This window comes from Thyridium curvatum (genome assembly GCF_004353045.1).
Source record: "Thyridium curvatum strain D216 chromosome Unknown NODE_22_length_467593_cov_81.276643, whole genome shotgun sequence".
Lineage (NCBI taxonomy): Eukaryota > Fungi > Ascomycota > Sordariomycetes > Thyridiales > Thyridiaceae > Thyridium > Thyridium curvatum.
The window spans coordinates 312,691-327,880 of NW_022156777.1; the positions used below are offsets into that span (position 1 = coordinate 312,691).

At 56.7% G+C, this 15,190-nt stretch overlaps 6 protein-coding genes across 6 annotated transcripts; 4 read left to right on the forward strand and 2 right to left on the reverse strand.

Moving 5' to 3' along the window:
* Positions 1 to 599: 599 nt before the first annotated feature.
* On the forward strand, positions 600 to 1,780 carry E0L32_004611 (uncharacterized protein; the record flags this gene model as incomplete). The annotated part of the gene is made up of 2 exons (XM_031139041.1): positions 600 to 775; positions 889 to 1,780. The coding sequence occupies 2 exons, from the start codon at positions 600 to 602 to the stop codon at positions 1,778 to 1,780; spliced, it is 1,068 nt and encodes a 355-aa protein (XP_030997045.1).
* Positions 1,781 to 3,548: 1,768 nt separating this feature from the next.
* On the forward strand, positions 3,549 to 5,182 carry E0L32_004612 (uncharacterized protein; the record flags this gene model as incomplete). The annotated part of the gene is made up of 4 exons (XM_031139042.1): positions 3,549 to 3,562; positions 3,638 to 3,804; positions 3,872 to 4,654; positions 4,719 to 5,182. 4 exons carry the CDS (start codon positions 3,549 to 3,551, stop codon positions 5,180 to 5,182), a joined length of 1,428 nt encoding a protein of 475 aa, XP_030997046.1.
* A 577-nt stretch (positions 5,183 to 5,759) lies between these two features.
* E0L32_004613 (uncharacterized protein) lies at positions 5,760 to 6,689 on the reverse strand (the record flags this gene model as incomplete). Its single annotated transcript, XM_031139043.1, has 1 exon — positions 5,760 to 6,689. One exon carries the CDS (start codon positions 6,687 to 6,689, stop codon positions 5,760 to 5,762), a length of 930 nt encoding a protein of 309 aa, XP_030997047.1.
* Positions 6,690 to 7,434: 745 nt separating this feature from the next.
* Positions 7,435 to 7,950, reverse strand: E0L32_004614 (uncharacterized protein; the record flags this gene model as incomplete). The annotated part of the gene is made up of 4 exons (XM_031139044.1): positions 7,435 to 7,523; positions 7,571 to 7,634; positions 7,707 to 7,738; positions 7,809 to 7,950. 4 exons carry the CDS (start codon positions 7,948 to 7,950, stop codon positions 7,435 to 7,437), a joined length of 327 nt encoding a protein of 108 aa, XP_030997048.1.
* Positions 7,951 to 8,829: 879 nt separating this feature from the next.
* On the forward strand, positions 8,830 to 9,929 carry E0L32_004615 (uncharacterized protein; the record flags this gene model as incomplete). The annotated part of the gene is made up of 2 exons (XM_031139045.1): positions 8,830 to 9,812; positions 9,872 to 9,929. The coding sequence occupies 2 exons, from the start codon at positions 8,830 to 8,832 to the stop codon at positions 9,927 to 9,929; spliced, it is 1,041 nt and encodes a 346-aa protein (XP_030997049.1).
* Positions 9,930 to 10,736: 807 nt separating this feature from the next.
* E0L32_004616 (uncharacterized protein) lies at positions 10,737 to 13,595 on the forward strand (the record flags this gene model as incomplete). The annotated part of the gene is made up of 2 exons (XM_031139046.1): positions 10,737 to 11,176; positions 11,231 to 13,595. The coding sequence occupies 2 exons, from the start codon at positions 10,737 to 10,739 to the stop codon at positions 13,593 to 13,595; spliced, it is 2,805 nt and encodes a 934-aa protein (XP_030997050.1).
* Between the last annotated feature and the right edge of the window lie 1,595 nt (positions 13,596 to 15,190).

The following is a 15,190-nucleotide window of genomic DNA, read 5'->3' on the forward strand; positions in this document are numbered from 1 at the left end:
ATATTCAACGAGTACCCGGAGGTTGGATAGACTGATACTAGGGCGATAGATTATCAATCTTGGCCGAATAAATTAACATCATTGCAAGCCATAATCAAATCTTTAGGTTTGGCCTCAGCCAGGTTTCTGTCGCGGAACAAGGCCCAACTGAGGGCTGGAATAGACGTAGATTGATTGGGGTCGTCAGACCATGAGCGGAAATTCTCCAAATTTTGCATGACTACAAGCTGCTGATGAGTGGTCATTCCTGGCGGCCGGAGGCCCGAGATGGGGATGTTGATCAATTGATTGATGTTCTGCAAAACATCAAATGTTCACCAATGATGTTATCTCCACATGATAACATGTCAGTACTTGTACGGAGTACGTACACCCACACGAGGATGTAGCTAAGTCAATTGGACACCCGAAACGCACATGACGGATGACGGCGGGGCAGGCACGCTCGGCAGCTGCAGCTCCCATCTTGAACCCCTCATCTCATCTGAAGGCGCGCACCGGCTCGTTGTGATCTGAACATCTCTCTCGCCTGAGTACATATTCATTTAGCTTACTTGTATCGCTGGCTGTGCTCAATTCCATCCCATCTACTGTACCCGATGGCCTCCCAAGAGTCCAAGCTTGCCGGCACCCGTAGAGCGGCCAAAGCAGGCAGCTGGTACACTGCCAATCCCGACATCCTCTCCAAGCAGCTCGAGAAGTGGCTCGACGACGTCCCTAATAAGATCAACGGCAGCAGTCTGCCCATTCCGGGCGCCCGTGTGATCATTGCACCGTGAGTCTGCTCGTGCATCATGCGTTCACTTTTGCGTTCCTTTCTATGCCCTGTTGTGCCTGCAATCAAAGATAGCCTCTGGGGATCGAAAGCTCATGCGATTGCCCCGGCAGACATGCTGGCTACTCCTACTCGGGTCCTTGCGCTGCCTGGGCCTACAAAGCTCTCGACTTGAGCAAGGCCGAGCGCATCTTTGTTCTTGGGCCTTCTCACACCTACGGCTTGTCGGGGTGCGCTCTCACCACGTTTGCCCATTGGGCCACGCCACTCGGTGATCTCGTCGTCGACCAAGACGTCATGGACGAGCTGCGGGCCACTGGTCGCTTCGCCGACATACCTCGTTTCAATGACACGGAGGAGCACAGTCTCGAGATGCACATGCCCTACATCTACAAGCGCCTGGAGCAGACATGGAGAGACAGCCGACCCTGGCCGACCATCGTGCCCATGGTGGTCGGGGATGGCAGCCCCTCTGCAGAGAAGCGTGTCGGCCGCCTGCTCGCGCCGTACCTGCGGGACCCGGCAAATGCCTTTGTCATTTCGAGCGATTTTTGCCACTGGGGCAGCGACAACTTTGGCTACTCCACGTACTGCACCAGCCCGGAGCTTGAAGACCTGCAGAAGCTGTCGAAATATGGGCCGGCCCCTACGGACCCGCCGATCCATGAGGCAATCAGGTATCTTGACGAGGCGGCCATGGCGAGCATCGAGACGGGCATCTACGACAGGTTCAGAGCCAATATAGACCTTACTGAGAACACGGTCTGCGGCCGGCACCCAATTGGCGTCATGATGGCCGCTTTGGAGGAGCTTGCATCCAAGCCCAAGTGGGGGAAGGCGGCTGCTGTGGCCACGGACGCAGAAGAGGCAGAGAGCAACGAGGTCAAGCCTCCGGAAATGAAAGGGACGGGCAAGTTCGCGTTTGTTCAATATCGTAGGAGCAGCCTGGTGAATGATGTGAATAAGACGAGCGTCAGCTATGCATCTGCATATGCTATCGTCTGACAGTCCGGTTGCTGCTGGCGTTCAAAGGACAGGGTTTTGGGATTGTTGAGAGCCAAAGGGTGGAGGAGGAGAAGGCTGTTAGAATCACTGTAGATAGACTACATCAGTACCTACTACATCTCATGTTCTTGCGCACATTGTACATCTTTCAGCAGCTTCAATAAAGAAGACTCGAGCTGAAATGCACCAGTGAGCAATCCCGCATAGCGTAGGCTGACTACGCCCGAGCTGAGGGAGAAGGACAGTGATGAGTGGGGATGGTGCAGCAGAGCCAACACGAACTTGTTAACCTGAAAACAGAATTCGTACAGAGAGGGGGCCCGCCACGGTGGCGCTTAGCCCTTTGGTCGCAGGAGGCGGGCCGCTGATTAGTTTAGGTAGTGCTGCGGGCTGGGCCTGAATGCGGAATTTAAATGGGAACCTGCTGGGCATTGTATTGGTAAGGCTAGACCGCCATGAATGAGCCCGATATATTAGTGTAGCCCGGCAGCCCTTGCGTCCTGAGATGCCAACCGCTCGTGTTTGCTGGCCAGGAAAGATTGCCAATCTCGTCGCGATTCATCAGAGGAAACCCTAATCCACCACAACCAAGTCTTCCTCAACGGGTTTTGTGGGGTTCAATGTTGCAGGAGGTGTGCCGGCTGTCGGGGGGTGGTGACGCGCCAGGGCCAGTGGTCGTGGGCGTCGATCATGCTCTTGAAACCAAATTGGATCGGTGACCCCTGTCGCTCTTGTGACAGCAGCGAAACCGTGTGGCCGTCTGGACTCTTTGCTCAGTACCTACTTAGGTAAAGTAAATAGCAGTGACATCTAGCAGGTCACTGGTGGCAAAGACTGGAGATCACCGCAGAGCATGACGGAGGGTTGAATAGCCGCGTCGGCAGGGGCGCCGGGATTGCCAGTGTTTGTCGGCGATGATGATGACCTCGATGCTTCACTGCCTCTCAATATCTGGCCAGCTCTCGGTATGCACTTGTACTTAGGAAGGAAAGTTGTTGGTGCTATTGGGTTGAAGATCCATCTGGTTCATCGGTTCAAGAAGAACCTTGGAAAGGGACTCCCTGCCAGCCCTGGAAGGTGAGAACTTTGAAGGCAGTGGATGGGAGGGACCGGTACCTGAGCGAGACGGCTTAGCGCACGCAGGGACCAATGGGCCACCACCCTCCAGCACAGCCGACAGGGATTAATTTGGCAACAAGTTCCCAAATGGATCCCCCATCCATCTTGAATGGGATGCAGGACCCGTCAAAAATACCCCTGACACGCATTCGGCCTCAGCTTGTGGATGGAGACCAGCTCTCTCGACTTGCCCCCTTTAGCCAGCACTCCAGCCAGCCCATCCTGATCTTCGCCCATTCTTCGACTCTTCCCATACCTCCCTCCCCCAAGACTCCGACAAACACACCACTTACTCACACGAGCATCGCGATAGCCTCTAATTTTGTCTACGATACACCGGCCGACCAGCGAAATATACACAGACGATATCCTCTCTCGGCGTGTTTACCCGCCCTAGCATCACGAGGTCCATTCCTCGCTCCTCGACAAGATGAGTGTCAGTGTTTCACTTCCCTTCTCTTTGTGTTTCAACGCGGGACCCACTGCCAGACCAAGCCTCTCTGCCACGAGGCTTGCTCCTTTCAGTCAGACCTCTTTGTCTCACTGTGGCATTCTCCTCCAACCTGCATCCTCCTTTTCCTTTCCCTCGGCGTTACTGTGTTTACGTCCAGACGGTGGTGTTGAGCATCACGAATAATAGTAGCTAACAATGTCGCAGTACGGGTTAGTCCTTTTCCAGTTCCCACGGCCCACGAGAGATCACGGCGAGGGACGACAAATCTAACTGATATGCCACAGATACGGCGGACAACAGAACCCCTTTGACCAGCGGGACCCTCCGTCCTATGGCGGAGGAGGAGGCGGCCGGGCGCCGCCCCAGGCTGCCTTTGGTCAGGGTCCTCGCCCCGGCGGCGGTGCACCCAGATACAACCAGGGACCGGCTATGGGCCGCGACGAGTATGGATGTGAGTAGACGCGTCTGCCCCTCGAGAAACGGGAACGCGATATGCTGACAGGTCGGACCCTCGACAGCCGGCAACGTCGAGATGGCCTCGCTGGCCCAGAACGCCGGCGCCTTCGCCAACAACGGCGACCCCAACGCCATCCTGAACGAGTGCCGCAGCATCGACCAGGGCATCGACAAGGTCGAGCAGAACCTCAACCAGCTGCGCATGCTGCAGGACCGCTCCCTCGGCGAGGCCGACTCGTCGGGCTCCGCCACGAGCCGCCAGCTCGACGCCCTGTCCTCCGAGACCATGGCCCTCTACCGTGAGCTGACGGAGCGCGTGCGCCAGGTCAAGTCGCAGGCCGACGCGCGGCAGCCCAAGAACGCGCCCCAGGTCGGCCGCGTCGACCGCCGCCTCAAGAACGCCATCCAGTCCTACCAGCAGCTCGAGTCGGCCTTCCGCAAGAAGACGCAGGACCAGATGGCGCGCCAGTACCGCATCGTGAAGCCCGAGGCCTCGGAGCAGGAAGTCCGCGCCGTCGTCGAGGACAACGGCGCCGGCGGCGGCCAGGTCTTCCAGCAGGCCATGATGCAGAGCAACCGGCAGGGCCAGGCCCGCGCCGTGCTCAACGCCGTCCAGGACCGCCACGCCGCGCTGCAGCGCATCGAGCAGCAGATGATCGAGCTCGCGCAGCTGTTCCAGGACATGGACACCCTCGTCATGCAGCAGGACGTGGCCATTGTGCAGATCGAGCAGAAGGGCGAGGAGGTCGTCGAGAACCTCGACAAGGGCAACGAGGAGATCGCCGTCGCCGTCGAGACGGCCAAGAAGACGCGCAGGAAGAAGTGGTGGTGCCTGGGTATCTGCGGTAAGCATTCGGGTTGCGCGTCAAGGTTGTTCATGCTGTCTCGGTTACTAACTTGACCTCTTAGTGGCCATTATTGTCGTCATTGCCGTCATTATCACCGTCTACATGCTCATCAAGAACCCTCCCGGCGGCAACAAGGACAACAAGAAGCGCTCCGCGGTGGCACTCGACGGCGATCTCGTTCCCCTGCTCAGCGTCGCCCAGAACAACGTCGTCATCCCCGGCGCTGGCGCCCTCAACGACGAGATCAACGCCGCCACCGCCGACGCCGACCTCGCTACCAAGTTTGGCATGCTCGCCGGCGGCCCCGCCCGCGTCCGCATCGGCAAGCGCTTCGTCCGCGTCGGCGTGCCGTACACGCCCGAGGAGCCGCAGCAGGCAGCGGCCAAGTCGGAGAGCAGCGCCGAGAAGCGGTACGTGCTGCCGGGCGTCGTCTTCCACGAGCCTCAGCCCGAGCCGCCGATTGAGTCGACGGGCGAGGAGAAGCGGTACGTCGTGCCAGGCCAGGACTGGGACGGAAGCAACTAGAGGCGGGCAACGACATACATCATCAACAGTAACTGTTTGCGTTTCCTTTGGTCCGGCATATCCAGCTTGTATCTTGTCTTCTTCAGGTCTTTCGCGGGAGTTAAAATTTGGGAAATATCAGCTTCCCGGGCTGTTTCCGTTTTGGTCCTTTTGTTTCTTTTGTGTACACATGCCCGATGTGGCTGTCTGACTCTCAGGCCCAGATATATACGTCTGGGAGAGGAGAGGAAGAAGGCAGCACCGGCAACTACTACTCGATCAGCAGGCGTTTTCCTTTTTTTAAATAGCTGCATTCTAGGCGTTGGGACTGAACCGTGGAATATAATCTGCTAGATTAGCTCTCGAGTGTGCCACTGAATACTGTGAGTGAGTGGTGAATGCATGACTATCTCAGTAGAGTGAAGATCTCGCTACATCATCAAAAGTATTGTAAATTTGGCGAGAGAGCTTGGTTTCTCATTTGTCGAATCTCTGAAATACGTTCATGATGAGAGCCGCGACTCGACTATTGCGGCTTATGGCTTGTTCATGTTGCCTCTGGTGTCCTGTGTCTAAATGGTATAAACTCCTAGATAGCTTAGCCAGACGCTCTCCTTTCCTGCTCCTCCTGCACTTCGTGTTCTTCCTTCCCCTCCTCCGCCTCCTCTTCCCCGCCCTCCATGCCCTTTCTCCTGTCCTCCCCAGCGTCGACGACCCTCCTCAACACGGCCAGCCTCCTATCGAACTCCTCGATCAGCACGGAGTAATCCTCCCCGGCCCCGCTCAGCGGCTGGTGCTGGCTGCTCCCGGACCCGGACCCGCCCGAGCCGCCCAGCTCCGTCGACGACGCGGCAGCGGCCGCTCTCCCGCCGGCCGAGGGCGGCACGGCGTCCACGCCCACGCCCTCGATCCGCAGCATGAGCGTGCCGTTGCCGTCGCCGCTGCTGCCGCCCCCGCCCCCGCCCCCGGACCGGCCACCGGTGCCGCCGCCGGCGTCTTCTTCCATGCGGCTTATCCGGGCCGAGGTGACGGCCCAGTCGGGCGAGAGGCTGCAGGCGCCGGCGACGGTGTAGGAAGCCGCGGCGTCGTTTGCTGCGGGCGGTGCGGGAGCGTCAGCGGCGTGGTTGTTGGCGGGCACGACGTCGACCAGCAGGACGGGGTGGTGCTTGCCGGCCGCGGCGGGTGGGGAGGACGCCGCCGACAGGGCCGTGCTCAGGGCGTCCGGGTCGTCGTCGGAGAAGACGTAGTGCACGCGGGGGTGGTGCGTCGTCGGGGCGGCGCCGGGCCGGCCGGCCTGGGAGGTCGCGTCTGTGACGAGGGTGTAGAGGGCGGAGAACGGCGGGGGGTGGTGCTGCTGTTCTTGTGGTTGGTGGTGGTGGTGTGATGTTGACGCCGTCGCTGGCAGCTCTTGGATCTGGGGCGGGCTCGTGGCTGCGGTGGCGGAGAGGTTGGAGCGGATGGATGCGGGCCGGTGGGAGGAGGCGGCGTCGGTGGAGAGGCGGCGGGAGGCAGGGATCGGATCCGCCATGGCGATGGAGATGTGGTGTCGCGGGAGGAAAACGAGCTGGTCGGGATGTCTGGTGCCGGTAGACGCTGGCCGCGACGATGGTGGCTGTAGTTGTATAGGTAGTTTGGGGTAAGCGACCTAGGCAGCAGGCTGAATCATGATGGTGTTGCGCCGGGTTACCGCTCGCCTTGGAGCGGGGGTGGCATAGCGTTCCGTGCGGCCGGCCGTCTGCTCTTACTGTGTTGGGGGGGAATGCGATTCGGGAGCCAGCCCTGAGTTGTTTGTCCGGTGATGGAGATGGTCGAGATCTTGGCTTGATGCCGATCGCGGGAAGTAGGTAGTCAAGGTAGTCTGTGAGAGCCGATGATGATCGACGGCCCTTGCAGCGGTTGGGGAACTAATAACATCCATGGATCAATCCATGTTGGGGTCAGCGATAAGATAGGCAGCTGTCCCAGTCCGATAGCGCTTCTTTCCAGGTGCCGCGAATCTTGTACGGGGTGCTTGTACCTAACTAGGTAAGGTATTGCGCTCTCTGTTTCTGACAGTTTGAGGAACTCGCAGCTTGATTTACACAAGCACTTAGAATAGACCAAACGGTGGCCGACACACGGTTGAAGAAATCGAATTGTAACCCGGGTTGAATTCCATATCATACAAAGATTCATCCCATATCAAGGGGGTATCAAGGGTATCAGAAACGCAGCCCGAAACCCTTGATCTTAAAGAGCCAACGCCATTCATAATCATGCCATCTCCTAAAGTACTAGAAGCTCGTCAAGACGTCACATCGTGTGCCTGGGGGGAAGTCGTCGCCCCAGACTGTTCGTGCCACTCGAATGCTGCGATCCATGCCTGGTCAATATACAGCAACACGGATATGCGGCGGGCGAGCAACGTACGCTGTCTGCACATGGGACATTGTCCCTTGGCCGAGTCCTGCTTGATCCATTCGAGAATGCAGTGCTGTCATGTGTTAGATGAGACATTCCCGAGGCAACCAACTGACTTTTAAGATCAATGCAAGGCCCAACGCACCATGTGGAAATTGTGACCGCATTTGCCAGATACTTGGGGGTCCGATTAGCGTCAACAATCCCGTCGCGGTTCGTCCCAGCAGCTTCATAGTCAGGGACTCACATAGGGTGCAGTCGTCTCCGGGGAATTTGCACGACGGACAAGTGCCGTCAAAGTGATTCTGGCAGATACCGCAGACGTCGTCCTCTGGGAGATCCCACCGCCACGTGGCGACTGCGTTCCACTGCTTGATCTTGACCTTCATTGCTGCCGATGGAGATGCAGAGTCTATGATACGCGTCCTGACGAGACGAGACGCGTTGGCTGAGGGAGGTCAAGAATGACCTTTGCTTGGTTGAATGAGTGATGACGCCCTGGGCAAGTGAGATGCCCCTGTGTCCGAAAGATGGTGATGCAAAGAAAACCCCGCCGCGAGGGTGTGCTGAGGATGGATGGACACGCCCAAGTTCACGATCCATCCATCCCATCACCGGCATCACAAGCTTATCAGTGGCGCGCCCCTCCCACAAGCGACAGCCACTAGTTACTCCGTAACTAACTGTACCTCGTAGCGCGCATGTGCTGCGGTGGCCCAAGCTCCAGCTCTATGGATCCCCTTATCGCCCATCGCCAAGCGCAACGGCTTGCAGACCGACCTGTAGTTACTGCAGGCTGTAGCTAACTAATCCAGCCCAAAGATCACCAGTGAAAAAAAGAAGCAGCCAACCCCCCCCAGCTCGCTCGGCCAATTGCCAAAAAGTCTAAACCCCGCACACTCTTCTCTGTCTCTCTCTCTCTGGCGGCAATCCGACTGACGTCTTGTCTTCCTTCACTCTGCGCTCGTCATTGCCCTCGCCTGCGATTGACGACCAGCTTTGCGTCCCGCAAGACTTGGGTCGGGCATTAGGAGATCGAGCTGGACAAGTAACTACTAACTACTCCGTACAGTGACCCGACATCGCAGCTGGATCACCTGTCTTGTCTCTTCGCCTGTGGGTCTCTCCAGCAGCTCTGCAGCTCTGCAGGTCTCCAACTCTCCAGCCCACGGCCACTACCACCTCCGCCTCCGACTCACACACGGCAAATCCCAAGATACGAGCAGCTGGGTCGACGACGACCTTTGCTCTACCCACATACTCACACAATGGTCGCAATTGCCGCCATATCGCGACTGGCTCGCCCCTCACTGTCCTCTTCGTCCAAACCTCTCTTCCGATCCGCCCGGTCCGCCCTCGTCCTCCCCATGGCGGCGCGCTCCTTCTCCTCCTACCTCGTCACCCCCAAGGAGCTCAGCGAGGCGCTCAAGAAGAACCCGCCCTCGACTATCTCGCCCGACCCCCGCGTCATCCCCCTCTGCGCCGCCTGGTTCATGCCCAACGACCCGGAGAAGCGCACCGGCATCGAGGTCTTCCGCAAGGAGCGCATCCCCAAGGCCCGCTTCTTCGACGTCGACAAGATCTCGGACCGCCGCAGCCCCTACCCGCACATGCTGCCCAGCGCCAAGGACTTTGCCGCCGCCATGTCCGAGATGGGCATCCGCAAGGAGGATACCGTCGTCGTCTACGACACCAAGGAGCTCGGCATCTTCTCCGCGCCCCGCGTCGGCTGGACCCTGCGCGTCTTTGGCCACCCCAACGTCCACGTCCTCAACAACTTTAGGCTCTGGGTCGACCAGGGCCTGCCCACCGAGAGCGGCGAGCTCTACGATGTCGAGTGCCACCCTTACCCCATCCCCGAGCTCGACGCCGACAAGGTCGCCACCTACGAAGAGGTCCGCGAGGTCGCCCTCGACTACAACAAGGAGGGTGCCGAGGGCGTCCAGGTGCTCGATGCCCGGTCCCCGGGCCGCTTCACCGGCAAGGACCCCGAGCCCCGCAAGGAGCTCTCCTCGGGCCACATGCCCGGCTCCATCAACATCCCCTTCAACGAGGTGCTCGACCCCACCACCAAGACCTTCCTCCCCGCCGACCAGCTCAAGGCCTACTTTGAGAAGAAGGGCGTCGACCCGGCCAAACCCGTCATCGCCAGCTGCGGCTCTGGCGTCACCGCCGCCGTGGTCGAGACGGCGCTGAACGAGGCCGACTACGGCAGCCCCGACCAGAGGAAGGTCTACGATGGCAGCTGGACGTGAGTCTTCCTCGTTTCATACCTCTACATGGCATTGCCGATTGCTAACAATTCCCTAGCGAATGGGCCCAGAGAGTCCGTCCCTCAGACTCACTGATTCGCAAATCGGAAGGCTGAAGAGACTCGAGGGTGCGGAAGCGATGGGGAAGTGTGGCGGGCTGCGATACCCATAGCATCAAGTCTTGTTTCCTTGCTGATCTTTGTTTTCATCAGGTCTCTTGCAAATGGCCTGCCCTTTTCGTCTTGTTTTGTCTTTCCTTTGTCTGGCATTGGCATACTGGTTCGGCGATGATTTACAAATCTGAATCTGTTCTCTCCTCTCATCACAACCTGGCATCTATCTTCGGGGCTAGCTGGTACTTCACCTCGATGAGGTTGTACATAGGCGTAGTTATCGAGGAACCGGCGAACTCAACTTGTAGCTTTGGTCGATGCATCTGTGTGATGATTAGGCTCTCTGGGCCGGCGATTCGACGATTCGACGAGGCCAGCAAAATCTTCAACAGTTCTACCGAGGGACCCCGAACACACAACTTTCTGCATACTCTAAAGGCCCGGCTTACCTGTGCATGTATATGCGTGCAAACAAGGGGAGCCAAGGCACAGTGATGGGCAAACCTATACTGGCAGAATTCCGGGATTGGCCCACTCCATGAGCGAAGATGTCCTGCTGAGCATTCCGGCCGTGATACCTTCTCAGGGAGTATTACAGTACTGTTGCACGGAGGGCTGTGCCTGTCCATATTGACCAAGCCCACATCTCTGCCTGGTCATGGTGGACGGCGACTTTGTGAAGCACGACGAGCCTACAGAAACGTCACACACCACGTGCATTGCCGCGGTCAAATACCAGCCAGCCCATGGTGTGTTCGGGTCTCGCTTCTGCCAAACACCTTGTCCTTTCCCACCAAGACATGCGTAGTCATGGATCCCGTCACTGCTCTTCAGGTGGCCGGCTCAGTTGTGACGTTTGTGGATTTCTCTCGGACCCTGATCGCCGACGCCTGTGCCGTGCACAAGTCACCGGGCGGAACCTCGCCGCAGATGCAGCGCCTGTCTCAGGTGATTTCTCGGCTCGCGGACTATGGAGAGAAAATCTCGGCATCGCTCGCGGGCGCTGATCCAAGGGGTGTATCGTATCCCTTGTTAGTCGACATCTGCCGCGAATGTGTGCGGATCAAGGAGGACTACCTGGTGGTCCTCAGAGGGCTCCAAGCCAGCGGCGGGTCGAACCTGCACCGCACTCTTAGTAGCATCGCCGCAGCCTTCAAGCTCGCCTGGTCCCAGGCCAAGATCGACACCCTATACCATCGACTCAGCCAGATCCAGTCCGAGATGATCATGATCCAGCTTATGGCAGCCAGGTAAGTGATACCTTCATCATTGAGCCACTTTCCTGGCACTAACATGTACCACAGGGAGGACATTGACGCGGAATCACGCAGGCGAGAAAAGCACCTCCGGCATCAGAGCCGAGATATCTTCGCGGCCTTCGCTCGCCAGGAGGACAAGATCGACCAAATCCATGAGAAGATGGTCGGGTTGACAAGTGCCACGGGCCTTGATGGTAACAGGAATCGCGGAACGGTTTTCGACGATCTATGGAAGGCAGATTGGCAGAAGGGACGTGGAGACGCTATCATGGCCGAAATGCACATTACAAACGAGCTCGACAAGCAGGTCCAAGACCAGATTCTGTCCAGCCTTTACTTCTCTTCCATCCAGTCTAGAGAGGAAGCCATCCCATCAGCATATGTCTCGACTTTTGAGTGGATCTACCACGAGAGGGCTGGAACTGGCTTCGAGGGTTGGCTCGGGAGTGTCAGTACCGACCCTTACTGGATCACTGGCAAGCCTGGGTCAGGCAAATCAACGCTGATGAAGTTCATCACACATCACAAACATACATACGAGGTACTGAAGTCATGGGCAGGGGAAGCGCCTCTGCTCGTGACCCATTTCTTCTTCTGGAATGCGGGTCTGGATGATCTTCAAAAGTCGCACGAAGGTCTGCTACGGACACTACTCTACCAGGCCTTGAGCGATAGACCTGAAATGATTCCCGCGGTCGCCCCTCGGCGCTGGGCAGTGCACCATGCGTTCCGGGGTCAAACCGTCAAGCCTCCACCCTGGGACTGGACGGAGCTGGAGGAGGTCTTCTCGGCCTTGGCAGCCCTGAGCGGCGGTTTGTTCAAGCTGGTGCTATTCATCGACGGCCTTGACGAGTTCAATGGCGACCCTAGAACACTCATTACCTGGGTCAAGAACACGACCGAGAAATACAAGATCAAGCTCTGCATGGGAAGCCGGCCGTGGACAGCATTCTCCGACGCGTTTGTGAAATATCCGTCACTCTCTATGCAGAGCCTGACGACGAACGATATTGTCATCTACACTGACGGCACGTTGGAGTCGAGCGAGGGCTTTCTCGAGCGGCGCCAGGCTTCCCCCCTTGTCGCAGAAGGACTTCGCCAGCAGATTCTCTCGAGAGCCGAAGGTGTCTTTCTGTGGGTTTTTCTAGTTCTCCAGCAACTTCAATCCGCTATGGCCAAAGGGAAATCCTTGGCCGATCTCCAAGCCATCGTGGACGACCTCCCGGGCGACCTCATGCAGCTCTACAGTCGTATCTACAGCAGTCTAGAGCAAGAAGACGCCGAGAGAGCAGCACGCTATCTCTTCATCAAAGCTGCTTCTTTTGTGCCTCTGCATGCAGCCATCTTGTGGACGACCGAGGGCGAGGATGTACCTGCTGAATTTGAGGAGCAAAGGACCCGAGATGCCTTGTTCATGATCGTGGCGAGACGCCTCAGCAGCTCTACAAGGGGTATCTTGGAAATGTCGGCCAAAGGTTTGATCGACTACCATCACCGCAGCGCCCGAGAATGGCTGTTCAATCCCGACATATGGCAGAAGATGACGACTCATAGACCACCCTTGTTCGATGAGAATCTTTTACTGCTACAAGCCTGGATGAAACAGCTCGCCCTGCAAGTCCCATATCACGAACCGAGAGACATCTATACAGACAATCGCGATTACTTTATGTGGGAGAAGACAGTCCCCTGCTTTTTGTTCGCATCCAAAGTTGCCGATTCGCCTCTGATTACACCGGTTCTAATCCGGGTGCTGGAAGAACTGCGGCGCCTCATTGACAAGGAGATTGATGCAATGAACGCCACCGGCAGGTACAAGTTTGGTCTCACCGAGACCAGATACGTCAGAGACACGTACGTTTCAAATCACTGGTCCCTCACCCGGAGCCTCACCGTGCACAATTACAAGACGGACGCGCAAGACTGCTTTGTCGGCGTCATGGCCCAATATGGTGTCGTTCCCTTTGTCAAGCACAAGATTGAAAATGACCGCAGCCTGCTCGAAAGAAGCCGGCAGAGGCGGACTCTGCTTGAGAACGCGGTTCTTGGGTACTCTTTTGCGAACATGGGCAAGGAAGATGTATCGTATATGTCCAACGACTTTTGGGTTGGCTTCAGCGGCGGTTTTCATCGAAGGATCGAGATGATACAGATGCTTTTGAATGCAGGGGCCCGGCCATTGCGACACCCCTGCTATCGCCTATCACTCCCTCGAATCTGGAATCCGCGGGTCCCATCCGACGTCATATGCGTGATGGCTTGGGCTGGGCGACTTCTTGGGGACTCGAGGAGCTATTGGGGTTTCTTCGATTTGCTCTCTGAGTGGGTGCACACGATGACGCTGTATCCAGGGTCCCCGGACAAGATATGGGAAGATATTTTCGAGCTTATGGGCCAGCAACTCAGGTAAAGAACCCAAGAATCAAGCCAACCGCTGAGTCTCAAAAACACATTTTGGGTCGGGCAGTCTGCGTGTCTTTAGTGTTTGGACATGCTTGATATATCTACGATCAGCACTTCATCCAGTCGAGCGGGGAAATTAGTTGGTCCCGATGAGATATGAATTATACGTGACCATTCCAAGCATGTCACACGCCTTCAACACTTTCTCCACAATACGGCTAATAATAAGGCTCCATGCCTTGACTTCGACAAAGAGGCCCTGAGACTGCTGCGTCCGCATAGTATGTCATTCACCCAAGAGGTTACGTGAGAGCTGGCCCAATAGTCCTCCATCTGGTAATTCCAGCTATGCTATTCGGGAAAATATGCCCTGCTGGTTCCGAGACGCATTGCAGGCAAACAACCGGCCCGAGTAACGCTAGATGGTTTGGTCGTGTGAAGCAATTCATCGTCTTGCTAGTGATAACTTTTCGAACCCATCGACCCTGTCCCTCAGTCAGCTATGGCCATTCCTATCGAAGAAACGGTGCAAGTTGTGTTGGCCGATCTAAGCTACCACATCACCGTATCTCAGCCTGGATACTGCAGTTGAAAGTCCTAGAGCCCATCGAAGCAGAAATTGGGCCAGCGAGCCGTTCTGGTAACATCGAGCCCTGCTGAACAGCATGCCCGGCCTGGAAATGATGATTCCAACCGTTTGTATGAGCATCAATGCTCTCGCCGCCAGGATCGAACGGTAGACGATGCTCGGGGATAATCTTGGAACTTGCTCCTGTCTATTGATTCTGAAGCTCAAGCCGAATAATCAGGAGGCTGGGGAAGGGTTGTACTCAGCGGGAAGGGCTTGAGCCTTCCCAGACTCTCTCCTCTATTCTTAGTTCAGCAACCCATACCGACATTTCTGACACTGTCTACCGGCAAACGGTATCGACGCTAAAGATTTCTGTTCTCTGTCTCAATAGGAGCCATTCGTGACGACGGGAGCATAACGGCGGTCATAGGGAGCTTCAAGATCTGGACCCATGACTAGAGTGCCAGGAGTGCTCAGACTATTCCCTATTATTGATAAGCACAGCAAGTCAAGAAGAATAGGTTCAATCCATATCACGATACTAGTAATGATGAGAGAGTATTTGATTGTGTCAAGTTGACGAGAGAAAAGGTCAAGGGTGAACTTTGCGGTGAGGGAGTCTCTGCATGGCTTCAAGCGCGGCCAGCCCACACACGCATGCACACCACGGGAGGCCAAGCAAAAAGAAGTCAATTAAGCAGTATGTAACGAAATATGTTCCTGCTTCCAAAGTACCCCGTCATAATATACTCTGGCCACGGCACAGACAATAATTCCCTCCCTGGTTCCTGGAGTCATGGCTATTGTTTGTTGCCATCACTGTAACCAGACCGCTCATAAAAGGAGTAGAGTGTCCTCTCGCTCAATTGATCCGGTGGTCTACTAAGCGTTCTTGTGTACGATGTCTTTTCCATGACACGGTGTGCATCTGTGACCAAAACACTTCGCGCAAATGCCATAAGACGCAAGGCACAGATATGAGCACATTGCGCAACGCTTGCCGCCGCACAATGCGCTTTTGTCGTCCTTGT